At 37.4% G+C, this 20,929-nt stretch overlaps 1 protein-coding gene and 1 non-coding gene across 3 annotated transcripts in view; one reads left to right on the top strand and one right to left on the bottom strand.

The window, feature by feature from the left end:
* PAPOLG (poly(A) polymerase gamma) overlaps nucleotides 1-14,948 on the bottom strand; it is a 32,264-nt gene extending 17,316 nt beyond the window's left edge. For both annotated transcript variants that reach the window (XM_045446138.1, XM_045446139.1), the window contains exons 1-8: nucleotides 14,699-14,948; nucleotides 11,463-11,624; nucleotides 9,928-9,994; nucleotides 6,146-6,227; nucleotides 5,809-5,918; nucleotides 4,488-4,541; nucleotides 2,578-2,689; nucleotides 225-314 (exon numbers count right to left, since the gene is read on the bottom strand). In XM_045446138.1, the coding sequence (XP_045302094.1) occupies nucleotides 225-314; nucleotides 2,578-2,689; nucleotides 4,488-4,541; nucleotides 5,809-5,918; nucleotides 6,146-6,227; nucleotides 9,928-9,994; nucleotides 11,463-11,624; nucleotides 14,699-14,715 (694 nt within the window). In that variant the 5' untranslated portion in view covers nucleotides 14,716-14,948. The remainder of the gene's footprint in view (nucleotides 1-224; nucleotides 315-2,577; nucleotides 2,690-4,487; nucleotides 4,542-5,808; nucleotides 5,919-6,145; nucleotides 6,228-9,927; nucleotides 9,995-11,462; nucleotides 11,625-14,698) is intronic.
* On the top strand, nucleotides 7,795-7,903 carry LOC123581831. Its single transcript, XR_006704043.1, has one exon. It is a non-coding gene; the product is annotated as a U6 spliceosomal RNA (small nuclear RNA).
* Nucleotides 14,949-20,929: the final 5,981 nt, after the last annotated feature.

Here is a 20,929-nt window from a genome sequence, read left to right as displayed (position 1 = left end):
GGAAGTCAGGAGTTTTTAGTTTTCAATCAAGCAAGAAGGAGGTATAGTCACATATCAGATCACCATAACCACTGTACCTGAAAAAGAAACAGATTCTCCAAAATTTACTGGACCTCAATCCCTAACAGTATCAATAGGTTCAGGAATTTTCATATGTGCTTCTATCATTAGTAACTGAAAGCGGTAATTTTACAGTGTAAACTTAAAAGATCTGGGATACTTACGTTTTGCCCATAATTTGACTGCTCTTAGGGTGAGTCTAAAAGTTTCTTTATTTGGCACTAAATGCAAAATTTCATCAGTAACTCTACATCCTGAAAAAGATAAAGCATTCATTTTTCATTATGCAACAACATCCAGTTAATTCAGACGGCTTCTAATTTCCAGACTCTCAAAGGTTAAAAAATCAAAGATAATAAAATGCGAGGATTTATTTGCTCTATGTATTTGAAATTTAGCACTTTTATGAGGAATCACTTTGCTTTTAAAGAATTAAAAAGCACATGGGTAACATAATTCAACATTAAAGGAAGACGTGGGTCTGAGTATCTTTAGCTTTCTTCAACATTTGACTTTACTATTAATCAAATGTCCCCAACTTACAAAACTTTTTCCTTTAAAGTAAACCTTATTTCACAAACACTGTGATTTACTGTTGGACCCTGAAGTACAACAAAAATGCAATGATTAAATTAAAGATGCTATAAGCCAGTGGTTCTCGGAAGTGCAGTCTGTGGATCCCCGGGGAATCTGTCAGGTCAACCTATTTTTTTTCCTCCAAAGTTCATCAAACCTGTTCTTATAATAACAATAAGGCTTTGCCTCTTCTACTGTGTTAACATTTGCACTGATGGTGCAAAAGCAGTGGTGGGTAAAACTGCTGGTACCAAAGCTGTACTAGTAAACAATGTATCTTCACCACTACACATTCGCAGTTAGAAAACAGGAAAGGAACCCTGCAGTGTCTGAAAAGTTTGAAGAAAGCTGAACGACCTGCTTTTTTCAAGGAACAGTTTTACTTAGATTCTAAAACAATGAACAAAGTGAGTCCCTCACTTCAAGGAAAACAAACAACAAAACTTGCTACCAACAATAAAATTGGAGCTTTCAAGTAAAAATTAAAATTTTGGACAACCAGTATCTGCTGTGAGCCTGGCAGCTTTCCAGTATTTAAAGACTTGTCTGGTGAGATTGGTGGGGACATTAATGAATGTGATTTTTTGGGGTACCTTATAAGGAAATGTGTGTTAACATTTAGAAGATCCAAATAACTGTGAACCAGTGTTTTCCAAACGACTAAGGCATGACTGTATATAAAATCATGTATGGGTAAAAGATCCATTCAAAGAACAAAACAGACCAATAGATTTTAATATAAGAGTATAAAAAGTTAACTGATATTCAAATTAACCTTAAAAAAAATCTTTTACTTAGAAATAAAAGGGAACTACTGGTACATGTTACAAACATGGATGAACCTCACAAACATTATGCTAAGTGAAAGAAGTCAGACACAAAAGACCACATATTGTATGATCCCATTTATATGAAATGTCCAGAAAAAGCAAATTTATAGACAGAAGGTAGATTAGTGGTTGCCTAGGACTGGGGGTTGGAAAGGAGAATGACCGTAAATGTGTAAGAGGAATCTTTTGAAGATGATGAAATGTTCTAAAATTGGACTGTGGTGGACAACTCTGTGAATATAGTAAAGACTATGGAATTGTACCCCAAAAGGGACAAATTTTATGGCATATAATTATACCTTAATAGAGCTGTTGGAGAAAAAAAAAAAAAGACACTGTCGCTGGTCAAGTTTTGGTGTAGCATCAAAGAATATCCATAATTTTCTGAAAAAGCTATTAAAATTCTCTTCCTTTTTCCAATATTAAATATTGGAAATATTAAAGAGATTTGCAAAAATGCAAAAAATGCCATTCTCACAGAAAAGATGCATTTATATTCACTTAGAATGGGTTTATTATTGGGGCGCCTGGGTGGCGCAGTCGGTTAAGCGTCCGACTTCAGCCAGGTCACGATCTCGCGGTCCGTGAGTTCGAGCCCCGCGTCAGGCTCTGGGCTGATGGCTCAGAGCCTGGAGCCTGTTTCCGATTCTGTGTCTCCCTCTCTCTCTGCCCCTCCCCCGTTCATGCTCTGTCTCTCTCTGTCCCAAAAATAAAACGTTGAAAAAAAAAAATTAAAAAAAAAAAAAAAAAGAATGGGTTTATTATTTTGAAATAAACTCATACTTTAAAATTTTGTTTTTACTTCTAATACAGTAAATACTGACAGATATAACCCACATAAATGGAAGATTTTGGGGTCCTCAATAAATTTTCAAAGTGCAAAAGGGTCCTGAGACCATTAAGTTTGTGCACCATTACTACAAACAACATTTCAAATAAATGTATCTTTTAAAACGCCTAAATGTGGTCAGATGATCTATATAAAGAAAATCACATCATTTTTAACTGAGTTAGTCCAATCCCTTGAAAAGTCCATTAATAGTTCTGCAAAAAGATCTCTTTGTCTAATTGTTTTTAAGCAGGTATCTGAGATTTCTTTTTAGAAGCTTACCATTTAGGCTGCGAATACACCTTATATCAAGGCTTCTCAGTCGAGAGTCGTCTCTTAGATCTAAATTATCTGATATGGTTTGTATTGCCAGTCTTGCAAAGACTAGATCAATCTTTGGAAAGATGAAAAAAAAAAAAAGAGAAAAAAAGAAAAAAAAGAGAAAAATATTACTTTTTCTCCTTCTAGTCCATTCTCCCCCCTCCCAACCTTAAAAGTATAAAGTTCTAATTATTAGTTTGGGAAGGTCTACCAAAACTTCAAAAAGCCTATCTAGGCAATCTCACATGGGAAAATCACCAAAGTTCTGTGATGGTAATTAAGTTTGCAAATTAAGAGAAAGCATTTTAATTTAGCATATATGCCGAGCATTAAAAAGAACATCAAAATCTTATGAGTGAACTTCTAGAAAAGATGGCAGATCCAACACACATTTACGTTCACTCCCTATTGAAACCCCATTAAAATACCAGCATAATTTCATTTTGTTTTTTATATTATTTTGTTTTTGAAGGCATCACCCACTAGGACAAAGGTAATAAAGAGACAACAGCAAAAACGATGAAAGCAGATGGGGATGAGTGGTAACTGACTCAGCAGATTTAAGAGATAAAAAATATTATAACCAGGAAAGAAGGAGGCTGTAAATAAACACATACATAAATAGAAAGGAACATTTAGAGAATAAAAAAGTTATTCTTAAAAATATGACAGCAGAAAGGGAGGACAATAGGAAGTCTGGAAGATGAGAAAACCCCAAAAAGCAGAAAAATATAGGGATGTGGAGGTCTAATACACAGAAAAAGGAGAGAAAACAAAGGTAGGAAATCCAACAGAATTCAATACAATTTCCAAGAACAAAAGGACAGGAGTTTCCAAAGTGCTTAAGAGGACTATTAGTGCCTAGCATATTTGGTTGAAAAGATATACCAAAGTATATTATTGCCATGAATTTAACAACTATGAAGCCCAGGAAAAAAAGATCACATTAAGTGTCCAAAGAGATAAAACAGGTCACAAGCAAAGGATGTGAAATCAAAATGGCATCACACTTTTCAACAAAGCATGGAAGGTAGAAGACAATGAAGCAAGGTCTTCAAAATTCTGAGATACATTATTTCCCACCTAGAGCTCTATACTCAGCCAAACTATTATTTTGGTGTGAGAACAAAATAAAGTCACTTTTAAACATGCAAGATCTCAAAAATATGTGCTCTTTTTCAGGAAGCTAGTGGATGAGTGCCCGTAAAATGACAGGAAGTCAAAAAAGAAGAAACCTCTAGAGAGAAGTGAAAGGAAATCCCGGGATGATAGTAAAGAAAGATGCCAGGATGCTAGTTGTATATCATTCATGGAGAATTGTGTGTGGATTCGAACAGGTGAGAAGAGTCAGATATCTTTTTAAGTTGATAATGACAGAACACCTGAGAAATCTAAATCTATTTGGAGATTTAGACAGCTAGCAGAGACTGAGTTTGAAATAGTGTTATGTATAAAAACCAAGCAAACAAAATGCAAAAACAATTATTGACTCCCAAGAAACACAGTGCCACAGAGCAAAGAATGGTAATCTAGTACACGTTATGCTCAGTTTTGAACATCATTTATAAGATCATTATAATGTAAATATTGAATATGTTCCAACCAAAATTATAGTAATACAATTATTTTAGATTATGGGAATGCAAAGGGTGTGTATAAAAATCATGGGGGTAGGGATGGAAGCTGGCTCATTTTCCACAGTGAGAAGTCAATAGATACAGGAGAAAGAAAGGTGAGGAACTATTTAAAGACTATTTGATTCTTTAAAATATGTGTCTATGTGAGTCTGACTTAAAAAAGAAAACAAAACTGAAAAAAACCTTATGTATTAAATAGTTCAATTACAAAGTCAGAAAATATTAAACACTTACTTCAATTCCATCAAATTCAAACTTTATAACAGGTACAAAGGCATCTTCTACAGCCTACAAGAGGACAACAATGACAACACATAAGTAATCCCTTCAAAGGTGTAATCCTTTCTTTATCCTTCCTAAAGTGCCAATGTGAATAATTTTGCTAAAAAGCAAAAATATTCTTGGGTCTCACATTCTAGAAAAATACTTCTACTCTGTGATTGTGTTATTTAAGACACACAAAATGTCAAGACCATAGTTATCAAATTTATTATCCTCCTAAAAATCTTCATCAGAAACTAGCAGGCAGAACTGCTATCATCTGGGTACTTACTATTTGTTGAGATTAAATTGAAAACTGAATATTTACAAAGACACTAGTACTGGAAATAAAAACATGACCAGAGCTCATGATTTAATTGGTTAGAAAAATACAATCAATATAATTTGATTTAGTAGAAACCAATGTCTTTCTGAGCTTTCCTTAATCCCTCAGCCTAAAACAAATTCTTAACCTCCTTCTCCATTCCCAGATACCCAAATAATGCAGATCCTTTCAACTTCACCTGAACCTAGCACTTCAGATAGTATTAAAGCTATCTGTTTAATTTCCCCAATCCCTCCCTCCCATAAACGGTCTTATTCACTACTGTATTTGTGGGACTAAGGACAGTATCTGACAAATCACTGGTGCTGAAATTTCATTTGCTGAATGAATGGCTACATATACACAAAGTTACTATTAATCTTATACATAATAATAGCCATCACTTGATATGCATCAACCATTTATCAGATCTTATAGTAAATGTTTATGTCAATTATCTCACTAATCCTCAGAAAAACCTTGTAACAAGTTATCACTACATCTCCATTTTACAGCTGAGGAAACTAGGCTCAAAGAGAATAGATAACTTAAAATCTAAAAGTTAATATGTGGTAGATTCCAGATTCAAACCCAGGTCTGTATAACTGTAAAGCCCATGTTTTCAATCATTTGTTATTTTAATAAAATGTAGCAGCTTCCTTTTTTTTAAAATTAAAAAAAATTTTTTTAATGTTTATTTATTTGAGAGAGAGAACGCAAGTGGCAGAGGGGCATAGAGAGAGGGAGACACAGAATCCAAAGCAGCTCCAGGCTTTGAGATGTCAACATAGAGCCCATGGCAGGGCTTGAACTCACCAACTGCGAGACCATGACCTGGGCCAAAGTCGGATGTTTAACCGACTAAGCCACCCAGGTCCCCCAGATGTAGTGACTTCTTAAATATTTTGACAACCGTAGGCCTAGCTTTTCTTAATAAGTTCAAAATATTAAATACTAAAGGATACTTACTCTTAAGTTTCTAATGCCATCTTGATGTTTCAATTTTTCAAAAAAAGACTGAAAAAAATCAGATCTCTCCACATGTCTTGGAGCTACACAAAGTGCATCAATATCAGCTCCTGCAAATCAAAGTTATTTCTAGTCAACAAGAGTAAAGTATGTTTTTGTTAAAGTATATACAAACATGTACAGAAGAAAATATGTAAAATGAATATAGGAAAGCGTTAACAATGATTAGCTGAGTAGTGAGATAATGGGTATTTTCCTCTTCTTTACTTTCAAATTATGAATAAATAAGAGCTTGTTACTGAAAGTCCTTATCAGTAGAACACAGAAAAGCAATTACCTTTGGTGTGTACTCCAAGCCTGTAGGAGCCAAATGTGAAAATTTTACCACCAACAGTAGCCACGACAGAAGGTGGGAGATTCTAAAATTAAATTAAATTAAATTAAATTAAATTAAACAAATGGCATTCCATTTTTCAAATTTTTTAGCATAAAAATTGCCTGAATACCAGTGATATATACTACATTTGTCAACTTAGGTAAATTGAGATTTGTGAAAGTACTTCAGAGCTCTTTTGGGCTGTAGCTTGAAGTAATCAGAGTGTTTCCTGAGGGAAGATAAAACAAATTCATGCATGCACAAATCTCTATGAAAAACATTTTTTATCACTTGACCCTACTTGTCCCTTTCCAATGGCCTGTCTTTCAATGGCTCCATCACTTGGAGGTCTTAAGCACCAAACTAATGCACTTTCAGTTCTTTCCAGTACCATACACTTAACTGACTCCATTTCCCCTTTAGTTATTGCGACAAATATGCTTAATTTCTTTATTCTAGCTTTGCAACCTTTCTGTAAGAAAGTGGAGCCATTCTTGACATGATCTCCTTATGACCTAATCTAACAACTTTAATAAAATCTTTTAGACTGTACCAGAATTATAAGGCTACTTTTCACCTCTCTCTCGAGCCAATTCTAACTTCCCCTTAGGTATTTTCACTCAGACATTCTGATCCACTTCAATAGCCATGCTTGAAACAAAATATTCTTCCTATGATAAACAGGTATCCTGTCTGATTTCTCTTTCTGTTCCTCATTCTCCTTACCACCTGTTACCTATAGTCATTATTCTTCTTGGCTTACCAATTTGTAGTTTATATCCCTCACATGTCACCTCCTTTCTATTCAACTACTACCCCCTTAATTCTAGGTTCTAATTTAATCCTTAATTCTAGGATCTTAAGCTACTTTCTTGCCTTTCGTCTGTATTTTCTATTTCTTTTTGTACAAAACTCACTTGCTGATGTTCTTACTATATATTATAACTCTTCTGCTCAAAACTTACTAATGCATTCTTCTCTGACTACTGAGGTAAGGATCCCTGGATCCTTTTAAAGCCCCAACTGCCAACATGTTACACAATCTAGTCTCCTTTCCATCGCACTTGTCCATCCTTCTCTGGGTATCTCAGTACCAACTGTTTTTTCAAAGTTCATTTCAAGTTCTACCTTTTTTCCTGAAGCCTTCTCTGGTGATCCCCCTCTCTTCCATAACAAGCTCTTTTCCCTCTCTGCTCCTCTATTATACATTTATTGACCTTTCTTTGCTGAATATATGTCCCATCTCTTCAACTATAAATTCCTTAAAAATGAGAATTGTCTCTACTACTTCTCTTAGTTTTTATAATGCCCAGTGCAAGTTCCAAAGAATATCCTTGATTCACTTGAATGAAATTATCTGTGTAACAAGATATGTTTGTTATTCCCTGTTTAATGGATATTAATGTTTCAAGAGTACCACACGTAATTTTAGAGCAAGAAGTCAGTAAAGATATTTATGACTAATATGAACCAAAAAGGTAGAGAAGATAGGGAACTTTTAGCTTACCTTCCTACTTTCTATTTTTTACTTTTCTACTTTGAAAAGCAAGATTTTTACAGATTTTATGAGAAAATGATACACTGAACCAGGGTAAAATATTTTCATTACAGTGCTTGCTTCAGCAACACACAAATACTAAAACTGCAACGATACAGAGAAGATTAGCATGGCCCCTGCGCAAGGATGACACACTGATTTGTGAAGCGTTCCACATTAGAAACAAAATTTCATCACAAACCACAGTAATTAAAATGATCTAATTTGAGTTTTAGATTGTTTACAATCTAAAAATATCCGAACTGTGTGTAGAATATTTAAATGAGCTTTGATCTAACTCAAATTCTTCCAATATTTTCCAAACTAAAATATGCATAGATAAAAGGAATAGTTGATACAGAAAACGAAAAATCACTCTATCCACACAATGGAAGATGTCAAAACCAATTAAAAATTTTTTTCATAATTAGATATTTTACTTACTGTGCCTACAAAAAGCCAAATTGTGGCAGTCTTAAATTTTTATGCCTAAAAATTAAATGTAAACCAGTGATTGCTTTATGCAGATTAAACTGATGTGAGTTAACATGGGAGAAAAAGCAATTTAATAAAAAACAAACATCTTTTGATCTAGAAACAGAATTCTACTGGATTTTTCAGTTAAGTGCAAAGAAATTGTGAAGAAAATTAGGTACATCTCTCAACAAATTATTATAGCCTCTTTTGTGGATAATACCACTTGATTTATCTTGAATGCATCATAGAATGGGGATGGAAACAAAGACCTTAGTACAACCATAATAGCTGACATAAAGACCACACACAATAAATCATAAAGCTTGTTATTATGATTTTAAAATAATTCTAGTGAGTATTTGGTTTGCACATTTGTAACAATTATAGGCTGATTAGAAAGGGACAATGGATTCCTTTAACATTTATTTAATGCCTGAGTTCTGTCTTGAAGTTAGGCAGATGACCAAGACAGGTCTTTTTTTCTTAAGGAGTTGATCACCTAGTAGCAGAAAAACAAAAGTGAATTTTTTTTTTGTTACTCATGACTAGCATTTCACCTGCTCAGAATTCAACTTATCTGAAAATCTCAACTACTGATAATCCTGCTGAGAGCTCAGAAACGAGTCAGATAGCTATCTGGCAGCAAAAATAAACAACATAAAGACCATTTATTTAAACTCAATGACTGAAGACTTAGCAGAGTCCCTCATGACCTTATTCAGAGTCTAAAAGAACCAATTTTGGAAATCAAAAATTTTTTTTAAATTATTTTTGAGAGCGCATGAGTCTAAAAGAACCAATTTTAAACATGTAGCATAGGTACAGAAATAAATAAAACTTACAAAAGAAAGAATTCTGACAGGTGTTTATCTAATTTCTAAAATCAGGCAGAGTAAGGGGCAGAAAGAATTTAGAGAGACACACTGACCGCTGTGAGACATTAACTTTCAACTGATTATTGTTAAGGGAGAAATGGAAAAATTATAAAAACAAACAAAAAACTTAAAATACAACAGTCTGGACCACATAGTGAAGGGGAAAATGGTATCACCCAGTTGCACACACCCTATTTCAATTTAGTATACTCAGTAAAATAATATTCAGTGATTTTCAAATGAAAATTCAATTACATTCAAAATACTCTAAGAAAGTAAGAAAATGTAACTTATTTTAGAAGAAAAATAGTTAAGCTACCGGAAGGGAAAAAAAGAGTTGTATAATTACAAATTAGGATTTGCAAACTCTTATGTCTCAGGGGCCAGGCAGGTATGCAAATGGAGGGAAGTATACATAAGAAACACAAAATTGATTGATAAGTGACAAGTGCTGTGTCAGAGAGACCAGGCATTGGTGGGGGCCACGAGGCACTGGAAGGCAGGAGCCCAAATCCACTGAAGCCTCTTCCTGCTTTGCCCAAAGGCAGGTCCAATGTTGCCAGACCTGGTATTTCACAAGATGTCTGAAATCTGGCTTTTAAGCTAAAATCCCTTGATATTTACACTTTGGCCCACTATATATAATTCAAGCAAGAAATCTATGTAGATCTATAGCTAGACACTAGTGAAATTCTCACTTAGAGACTCAACTATGTAGACCAATTCATTACCAAGCAGAGCAAAAAGCCTAGTTTTAATATATTTCAGATTATTCTCAATTTCTACATCTTATTAACTAGGACTAAGGACCAGGACATAATGAACTATGAATTCAATGCAGTTTAGAGTCTTACCTTACTCTCACTGACATCAGAAATCCATTCTTTTACTAAATTGTTCAATTTACCAAGAACAACCAGCCTATAATAAAAAATAACATGCTTTAGATTAAAACTAAGAAAACCCAAAACCAGTATTTAAAAAAGTAGTTAAACATATAGGCAGAACCTTTGTGTTGGTGCTAGAGTAAAAGCACATTATACATGGGCTAATGCTGTCGCATCTGTTGGTACATGGCACATCTCTTTGGCATTCTTAGGTCCCTAAGAGTTCCAAAGAAATGACAAATGTGATGACAGTATTTTGGTCTTTGAGCTATTTTCAAAATTCAAAAAGCCTAATAAAAAATCAAAATTACCTTCAATAAGTCTGCAGAGGCCAACTGAATTGTCAACTTTCTTGGCCTTACTATGGAATAAAATCAGTTCAACGTGGTGATAGAGGTTAGCATTGTCTCACTGACAGTCATAGGTCTTTGGATAATTAAAATGAGTAAATTAAATACTGGCTAATTTTTATGAAATAATATTACTTAATAAAAGAATTTGATATTAAACCAAACTTTCAACCAACAGCATATCCAAATCCACATTAAAAAAAAAAGAGGTTGGGGAAGAGTAGAGTTTAGGCATCTCAAAGATGACATGAAAAATGGAATTCCTGAGACGTCCAAATGTGCTTCTCCCTCAGCCTTCTCCAGGTAATGAAATTCCATCCTTTGAGGTGCTAACATCCAAACCCTTGACATCATCCTTAACCTCTCTCTCTCTCTCTCACACACATTCCAGGAATTAAACAACTCTACCTTTAAAATATATCCAGAACTCTACTACTTATCACTTCCACTACCATCGTCCTAGTTCAACTCACCATCCTTTCCTCCCTGGGTTCTTGTAATAGCCTTCTAACTCGTTTCCCCATTTCTTCCCTTGATCCCTCTTCAGGCTATTCTCAATATAGCAGCCAGACTGACTGTCTTAAGGCATAAGTAAATCATGTCCATTTTCTGCTCAAAAACGTAATGGCTTCCTATTTCACTCAGAGTTAAAGCCAAAACTTTTATAATGGCTTATAAGGTCCTAAGTGACCTAGCTCTCCAAGCTCCTTCCCACCTCATATTCTTTAAGACCATATCCCCCTGTTTTGGACACTTTGGTTACCTTACTATATATTCCTTAAATATACCAGGTACACTCCCACCTGAAAACTTCTGCCTAGAATGCTCTTCCCTCAAATATCTACATAGTTCCCTCCCTCTCAAATTTTTCCTCAAATGTTAATGAGGCCTTCCTGACAACTCCACTTCCAGCTTCATTTTTCTCAGCAGCACTTCTTATGTGTAACATTGTATTTATTGTACTTATTTGGCTAATTGTCTTTTCCCCTAACCACCTAAAAACAGAAGCTCTAGGAGGGCCAAAATTTCTCTCCATTTGGTCATTTTTGTATCCCTAGGCAGGATAATGGTAAGTACCTGATATATATTTGCAGAACTAATGATTAAATATTTAATGTGCTATTAAATATTTTGCATTTTTATATGACATACCTGTGGTTCAGTTCTTCTTCATCTTCAAACACTCCAAATGGTTTCATGGCATCAATCAATTTCTGTGTGTAAATATGATCAATTTCTTTTGGACATGCCAAACTAATTGGAGAAGTGATTCCATAATGTTTTTGTTGACGCTGGCTGTCCAGCATGGTGTTTCTGTTCAAGAAAAATGAAACAACAGAAAAAATTTAAAGTATCATATCATACTGATACATGGATCTCTCAATCCACTCATTAATTTAGCTACCTTAAAAGTTTACTTAGTACTAACAGTTGGGGCAGGCACTTTTTTTTTTTAAGGGAAAAAAGGGTATTTTGTGTTTATTTTGATGAAGGGCTATTCATACTGCCTCCAGCTTTCATGGTTAGGATGTCTTTTCAAGCCAAAAGCAGCATGTGTTGGCATCAGGACAACTGTGCCAGCACCACTTAGCTCAAAGGCAAAGAGCCTGAATGGGAGCTGGGCCAGGGCCACCTCCACTACACCCTGCGGACTTAAGTCAAGTACCATCTATATTCAATCTTTGAAGAGCAGTCAGCCACTTGAAAAGAAAGCTCTGAGTAAGAACAATGTCCCCCCCCAGGAAAGAAACAAAACATCACATTAGAAGGTAGGTCCTTGTGACTCACTTTTAAAAAGAAATCACAACTAGGATTTGTCCTTGAGAAACCTACATTAACATCCTTTGCTCAAATCAGAATTTACAGTCCTAACATTGACTCTGGTTAATTGTTCTCTTTATTTAGATTGGTACCCAGTCCATTGTCACACTAAATAATTACCAAATTCTTTATACTTTTATAGATACAATATAAGCTAGCCTCCAAAAGATCCTAACAGGGAATTATAGTTTTGAATAAAGTACAGCTCAATTTCTGATTTTGTATTTACACAGGCCAATAATTTCAAAATAAATTTTGGGACCACCATGGGTTGGTATAACTTTTTATTCTGCTAAGAAAGTAAAGTAAAAATAAACATACACGATAACCAAGTAACCCTACCATCTATCTTTATCATTCAACAGTAAGGACCATCAACAACAACAGTTAAGAATGTAATCTCAAAATATAAAAGAACAGTCTTTTAAATAATACATCAGCCCTGTAAACAATAACACACCAAAATACAGTAGTGACTGTTTTGAATTTTAACTGGTCAAAACAGTGTCTTATTCACTAAGTTCATACAGTAAGGCATGCTCCTTGGGTAAAGATTTGATTTGGTAGGGAGGGAGAAGCAAATGAAAGACACAATAGCCTATGTATCTTCTGAAATGATTAAGAGACACAAAAGGGAAACATCAGTATTAGTGACTTTAATTTCTTTCTGGTATCAATTTTCCTGTTGAACAAACAAAATTTGTTTATAAGTGTATGGTAAATGGATGGGACAGAGTATATATGATCGATTAATCTCAACAATAACTGTAAGAGGTAGGTAGTGAATAAGTGCCATCTTACAGATAGGTACCCAAGATCCAAGGGATACGAAGAGCCAGAATCTGAACTCCAAAACCCAAGATCTTTCCACCACTCCATTCTCCCTTCAACAAGTACTTCAGTTCCGATACTATGATCCTGGGTCCCACTTTCTCATCTGTATGATGAAAAAGTTAGCTAAGAACATGCCTACCAGCACTAAAATTCTAAATCTATGATTCTGAAACTCCCTCATCTAGAGGGGGGGAAGAAAAAGCAAGCAAAGGAATTCCACATTCCCTTCAATGCATCAATTTCACTTACAAGTAAACACTCTAGAGAAATTCTAGTACAAGTGTACAAGGAAAGATGTACAAGAATGTTTACCGCCACACTGTACCATTAAGAACTTAAAAACATGGGGTGCCTGGGTGGCTCAATTGGTTGGGCATCTGACTTGGACTTTGGCTCAGGTCATGATCTCACATTTTGCGAGTTTGAGCCCCACATCAGGCTCACAATCCTCTGTCTCTCTCTCTCTCTGCCCCTTGTCCGCTTGCGCACTCTCTCTCTCAAAAATACATTTAAAAACATTAACAAAAAAAAAAAAAGATTCTCTCTCAGCCCCTCTTCCCTGGTTGTGTGAGCACTCTCTCTAAATAAAGTTAAAAAAAAAAACTTCAAAACAACCTGAAATAGTCAAAACAGGAAAAAAAAAAAAAAAAACCCTAAACTAAGGTGTATCACTACAATGGAATACAACATAGTACTTATTATGAATTCATTAGAGTTGAAAATATTAACAGGGACAAAGTTCAAAGATACTAACTATGTTGCACTTAAAGAAAATGCAGAATGACAAGTGTGACACCAGTTATACAAAGCTTAAAAACAAGTAAAACAATGCCAGTTATTATGGACATGTACATATGTTGTAAGAGCATTTTTAACAATGCAGCAATAAACATCAAATTCAGGACTGTGGGGTACTGGGGAGGAAGGTGAATGGAACCAGAGGAGGTAGGAGAATCCTTCAAACACATCTGTAATAGTTGATTTCTTCTAAATAAAGGTATTTATGTACACACACACTCTCCACACATACAGAATGTTATGCTTTGAGAGAGATGGATGGTGACTACAAAAATGATGCTTATGTTATTCTCTGCATTTTTCTGCTTAAATTACTTCCTAATAAACCCAAATGTTAGAAGCCACAACAAAATCTTGCCAAGCACGGAAACCGTTTGTGACTTATCAAAGTGTGAGCAGGAGGTCCAGACTGGTAGATATACTATGGGTAGGTGGGGGAGGCCGGGGGAGAGCGAAAAGATCATAGTCTTTATTAAAAAGAAACCCATGGGCTAGGATAGGTCATTCACTCCTGAAGACCAGGAGACAGCCGGTCGGGAGGGAGGAGGGGGAGGTAGGGGGATGGTATTTGCGCCAATGCAGACAGGAGCAGAGACGGGCTCAGACAGCGCTGGGGGCAGGAGAGTGACCGACAATTTCTCCCCACGGACACCCGCGCCTCTCCGGCTGCTTATTTGCCTGGGGGCATCCTCGCAGGCGGGACAGGCGAGGGCAGATGGGGGCTCCAAGAGTCCCCCAGTCTGTTCAGGGGTGGCCAGGTGAGCCGCCCGGTGTAGGGGAGGTGCCCTTGCCGACCGGCCAGGAGCGGGGAAGGAGACCACTCCGGCGAGCTATGGGCAAGGTGCGAGGGGCAGGGAACGGAAACGGGGTCCCGGCCGACCACCCCAAACCACCCCTCTCCGCTTCGCCCCCAACCGCCGCCCCCCATCACTTACGCAGACATCTCTTTCATCGCTTCCTGCGTCTCCCTCACCGCCGAGTATCTTTCGCTCTGGAGTCAAGTTCTTGCTCTTTCCTTCTCCTCCTGTCCACTTTCCTCCGGTTGCTTGTAGCTCGCTTGCTCGCTCACTTTCTCACTTACTACGGCCGAGGCATCCAACCGAGTAGTGAAAACACCACAAAACCGGCTCTATTTATGACAATACAGCGCGGCCGACGCCAATATGGCGCCGCTTCCCAGCCTGCCCCTCGCCCGCTGCGGCCCCGCCCCCGGAGGCCTGGACCCGCCTTCGACCCCGCCCCCTCCTCCTTTGGGTCCCCGGAGGCTCGAGTGGTCCCGCCCACAGGGGGCGCCGGCTCTGGCCTCAAATGCCGGTCGGAAGGAGTGTTTTGTCCCCTCCTTTGTCCGTGGGACTGTCAATCTAGGCAAACCGCTTGGAAGGTAATTTGGACCATATTTTCCTTGTTTCACCAATGAAAGACTATAACATATTTTTTAAAAGATCACAACCTTGCCTAGCAAATACAATTTTAACTCTTCTGTTATCCTACATCTTTAATTAGTCAGAGTTCTACGTGATCAATCCACTCGTGGAGATTTTGTCGTGAGAGGGTCACACCGAGGAACGTGTGACTTTACAATTAAACCAGTGGAAAGCAAGCTTGTAAATTGGAGGCTAACCTGTTCACTTCACCTCTACCTCCCTTGATTCATGACATTCTGTCAGTTAAGTGAGAATCGCTAGCAGTTTGCAATGGAAGAATAAATCCAAGAAATAATTTAATACACTAAACCATTACAAGGAAAAGGATGTCAGGAAGCTGCTTTTTCTCGGAATGTGACTCAGAGTCCCAGGAAATAGAGGCGATTACTTATAAAATTATCCATTCATTCTTTCAAAAATATTTACTGAAAACCAAGTGCTGTTAGGTACCAGTGGCTTAATGGTGCATAAAACCGGATGTATTCTTTAACCTTATGAAATTCAGAGTTTAGTGAGGAAACAATAAAATGTAAGTGATGTTCTTCTGTCGTAGAACTAAAGCACCTACTGTGTGTCAGGCACTAGAGATATTTAACTCCTGCCCTTCACAGTCTTGTGGAGGAGGACAAACATACACAGAGATCATGGAAATACAGATAGGGATTTAGGGAGGCCTAAGAGGCCACCTAAAGTTAGGGGAGATGTTGGAAAGTGGCTTCCTAGAAGAGAGAATGCCGCCTGAATTAGCAAGGTTTGGTAGTCGGGATTGGGTACAGGTGGTGGAGAGAAGAGGCAAAACCTATTCCATGCAGCATAGAGTAGTAGGTAGTGTGGGCTTCAGTGCAAGGGAGGCCCAAATTTGAGTTCCAGTTTTGCTACATACTCAGGAAAATTAACCTTAAAAAGCCCTGTCTTCATTTGTAAAATGAAGATAGTAAGATTGTGAGAGAATTAAATGAGTACAGTATGTGTAGCCATATGGATCTCAGTCTAAAAGTTCAGACATGCAAGAAATATCATTTTATTTTCTAAAACTGAATTTTTGACCCTGAATCCCTCATTCTTCTGAGCTGGCAGACAAAGACAATCTTGGTCACCCTTCCCCAATTCTTGAGATGGTGCCAATGTATTAGCGGAGGTAGGACAGATTGTGCACATCTGGTCCTCGGCGCGGCTAAGTCTACTTTCCTGGCCTCATGGCACTTGGGACTGGAGAGTCTCTGATGCCTCCAGGTCTTGTCCGGAGTTCATTGTAAGGGTCTTTTTTTTTTTTTTTTTTTAAGCTAAAATTTTCTAATTACAAAAGTAACCTATGCTTATAAAGAAAGAGTGGAAATATGTCCTTCCCTTTCATTCCCAACTCCATTTTATTCCCCAGGGAGCCTTTGTAACAGGTGGATATCTATCCTTTCAGATAGGTATGTTTTCAATATATCCCAAGCTATGTATAAATATGTACCAGAGGTTTGCTTTTGTTACTTTTAAATTTTGAGAAAAAGGGATACTGTACATGTTGTTCTGTTTCTTAATTTTTTTTAGCCTAAAAGTCATGCACATCTTTCCATGTCAGTAAATGTTATGATGTGTGCCCCTAAAGTTTCATATGTTGGAGCCCCAACTCCCAGTACCTCAGAATGTGACTGTACCTGGAGACAGGGTCTTTACAGAGAGAATTAAATTAATTTTTTTGTTTTTATTTATTGATTTATTTTAAGAGAGAGAGAGAGAGAATGTGTGCACGAGCTGGGGAGGGACAGAGAGAGAGGGAGAGAGAGAGAATCCCAAGCAGGCTCTGTGCTGACAGTGTGGGTCAACATGCTGACATGGGGCTCAAATTCACAGAACCGTGAGATCATGGCCCAAGCCAAAATCAAGAGTTGGACACTCAACTGACTGAGCCACCCAGGCTCCCCAAGATAATTAAGTTTAAATGAAGTTATTAGTGTGGCCTCTACTCCAAGATGACAGGTGTTCTTGTAAGAAGAGGAAATTTGGACACAGCTGGGTACACAGGGAAGGCCATGTGAAGGCACTAGGAGAAGACGGCCACCTATAAGCCAAGGAGAGAGGCCTCAGAAGAAACCAGCCGTGCACACACCGTGTCTCAGTCTTGTGGCCTCCAGAACTGTGACAAAATACATTTCTGTTGTTTGAGCCACCCACCCAGTCAGTGGTACTTTGTCAGGAAGCTCTAGCAAACCAGAACAGTAAATGTGCACCTACTTTGTCCTTTTTAACAGTAACATGGTGTTCTTTGTCATAGATAATATATATTGTCGAAATATACTTAACCATTTCCTATTGTCTCATATTTGTTTATATTATCAATATGCTATAATAAATATCTTTATAATACATCCTCTATTCTTCTGTCACTAGTTATTGAATGGATTCTTTTTTTTAAGTTTAAAAAAAAATGTTTATTTATTTTTGAGGAGGGGGGCGGACAGAAGGTCTGAAGCAGGCTCTGTGCTGATAAGCAGAGAGCCCGCTGTGGGGCTCGAACTCACCAACCGTGAGATCATGACCTGAGCCAAAGATGGATTACTTAACTGGTTGACTGAGCCACCCACGCACCCCTCGATTATTTTTTTTGCAAGTTTATTTATTTATTTTGAGAGAGACAGAGCGAGTGGGGGTGGGGGACAGAGAGAGGGAGAGAGACAGAATCCCACAAAGGCTCCGTGCTGCCAGTGCAGAGTCCGACTCGGGGCTCGAACTCACAAAACTGAGAGATCATGACCAGAGCTGAAACGAAGAGTCAGACGCTTAACCAGCTAAGCCACCCAGGTGTCCCGTGAATGGATTCTTAATGATGAGATTACTATGTTAAAGGGTATGTATATTTTAAAATAATATTTATTTTTTTTAACATTTATTTATTTTTTTTCAACGTTTATTTATTTTTTTTTGGGACAGAGAGAGACAGAGCATGAACGGGGGAGGAGCAGAGAGAGAGGGAGACACAGAATCGGAAACAGGCTCCAGGCTCTGAGCCATCAGCCCAGAGCCTGACGCGGGGCTCGAACTCACGGACCGCGAGATCGTGACCTGGCTGAAGTCGGACGCTTATCCGACTGCGCCACCCAGGCGCCTCTAACATTTATTTATTTTTGAGAGACAGAGAGAGGCAGAGCATGAGCAGGGGAGGGAGAGAGAGAGAGACAGACAGACAGAATCTGAAGCAGGCTCCACACTCTGAGCCCTTTGTTAGCACAGAGCCCGACACGGGGCTCAAATTCACGAACTGCAAAACCATGACCTGAACTGAAGTCGGATGCTCAACTGACTGAGCCACCCAGGCAACTCTAAAATGATATTTATATATTCCAAATTGTTGTCTAAGAAGGTTATAACAATTTAACTACTACCAACAATATGTATAGAATGGTCTGTTTCCTCAAACCCTCACAAATGCTAGATATTAAAAATACTTTTTATACTTATTATGAATATTATAAACGTACGTAAAAGTAGAGTAGTATAATAAACACCATATGCTTATCACATTGATTAAACAATTATTTTAGTATTTTGTCATGTTTCACCTATTTTTGAAGAAATTTAAAGTAAATACAGATATCATGACATTTCATTCCTAAATTTTGATATGTATATATAAATAGGAACACTTTTCTACATAACCACAATAATACCAACACACCCAGGTTTCTCCCTCTTGTCCCCCAAATGTCTTTTGCAGCAAGTTTGTTCATATAAGGATCCAGTTAAGAGCCATGATTGTATTTGGTTGCTGGGTCTCTGAAGTGTATTTAGATTTAGAAGAGACACACCCTTTCTTATCCCTTCGTATCTCCTCTTCACCTCCCACCCCCAGCTTTTTATTTTTCCAATGACATTGATTCAGAAAGACCAGGATAGTTGTTTCCTAGAATGTCCGAATTTCTGGATTTTTCTGACTGGTCCCTTCTGGTGTAATTTAACAGTAAGCGCCATATTTTCTATTATTGGAAGCTAGATCTGAAGGCTTGATTAGATTCAGGCTAAACACTGCATCACACCAGGAGTCACATTATGAAGCTCTGGTTATCCTATCATTGGTGATACCAAGATACTAAGGGTTTATGTAGTGACAGTCTTCTTGGAACAAACTAGTAATCTGTGGGGTGATAACTTTGGCACTAGGTGGATATCCAGCTCTCCATCAACCATTTACCTGATGGTTTCAGCATCTGTTGATACTCTTGGCTTAATTATTTCCTTAGGGGTTGCAAATTGTGATTTCCAGTTCTGTCTACATTTATAGCTGGCATTTTTATAGAAAGAAGAGCTTTTTTTCTCATTAACTAGGGCTGTTAGTTATCCTGCAATATGATTCCTACTGCAAAGAAAAAAATATTCCTTTTCCTTCCAGAGTTAAGAACTTGGTATAATGGCCCATTCAAAGATTCTTATTTATTTGATTGCTTATTTTATTCCTCTTTTTTTTTAGTATCACATGGATTCATTTTTCTAATGTAGTCAGCATGTTTCAATCAATTACAGTTATGGTTCTTTTGATGCTAAAATTATCCCAGCTTTGGCCAGTGGGTTCCTCCGTCAAGCTGGTTCCTCTGCCAGTATTAAAAAAAATTTTTTTAATCAATATGATAGGTTGGAAAGTGGTATTTTTTTTGTGGTTTTAATTTACACGTCTCTGATCAGTGGTATTTCACCAGCCATTTATATTTCCTACTCTGTGGATTCATGTTTTGTCTACTTTCCTTGTGGTATAACTGTATTTACACCAATTATCAAGACTCACTCCTACAAATGAAATGTTTTCGGTGCTTACTGCCAGTCTCTTCCAGCTACAACTTCCCTATCCTTGAGTTTTTCCTTATGATCATCTCTCGCTCTACAATGAGTCTTGAAATAGGTTATTTAGAAAGGGGGTACATGGGGCGCCTGGGTGGCGCAGTCGGTTAAGCGTCCGACTTCAGCCAGGTCACGATCTCGTGGTTCGTGAGTTTGAGCCCCGCGTCGGGTTCTGGGCTGATGGCTCAGAGCCTGGAGCCTGTTTCCGATTCTGTGTCTCCCTCTCTCTCTGCCCCTCCCCCGTTCATGCTCTGTCTCTCTCTGTCCCAAAAATAAATAAACGTTGAAAAAAAAATTTTTTTAGAAAGGGGGTACATTTTCCTAGTTCTGGCATATTTGAAAATGCCCTTTTACTAAATCATAACATTCCCTTCAAAGCTTGGTAGATGGTGCTTTATTGTTACCTGGTGAGTCTTAAACACTTGTACAATTCTTATTTTTGAAGTTTAAAAATTCTGTCCAAATAGGCCTTTGTATGACGGTCTTTTCCCTAAAATGTGTCTAGAACATAGTAAACATTAAACATTTTTTTCCTGAGTACTTTTTAAAAGATTAGGTTAAGTCCTCCCCCCCCTTTTTTTTAACTTTGAAAATTCCTTGTGTTCCATCAATCAGCTCTTTTTTGTTTGTTTGTTCAGGTAAACAGAAATGCAACTTGGGAGAGTTTAAAATGTTCATGCAAGTAATTCAGGGGAAAAATCTTTAAAAATTATCATTTTAGCTTTTTAAACATCTCCTGGGCTGTTTACTTGTCTGTAGAACAAGTAGGGCATATCTGTCTTGCTCACCAGCTCAGTCTCAGAACTTCATAAACATAAATATTTGTTGCAGGAATTAATTTCAAATATTATTCTCCCTTATGTCTTCCTTCATCTCATTGTCTCTCCATCTTTTTGCCCCAATTGGTAGACAATCTCCACTTTG

This window comes from Leopardus geoffroyi, chromosome A3, assembly GCF_018350155.1.
Source record: "Leopardus geoffroyi isolate Oge1 chromosome A3, O.geoffroyi_Oge1_pat1.0, whole genome shotgun sequence".
Classification (NCBI taxonomy): Eukaryota; Metazoa; Chordata; class Mammalia; order Carnivora; family Felidae; genus Leopardus; species Leopardus geoffroyi.
This window is presented reverse-complemented; position numbering and strand designations above follow the sequence as displayed.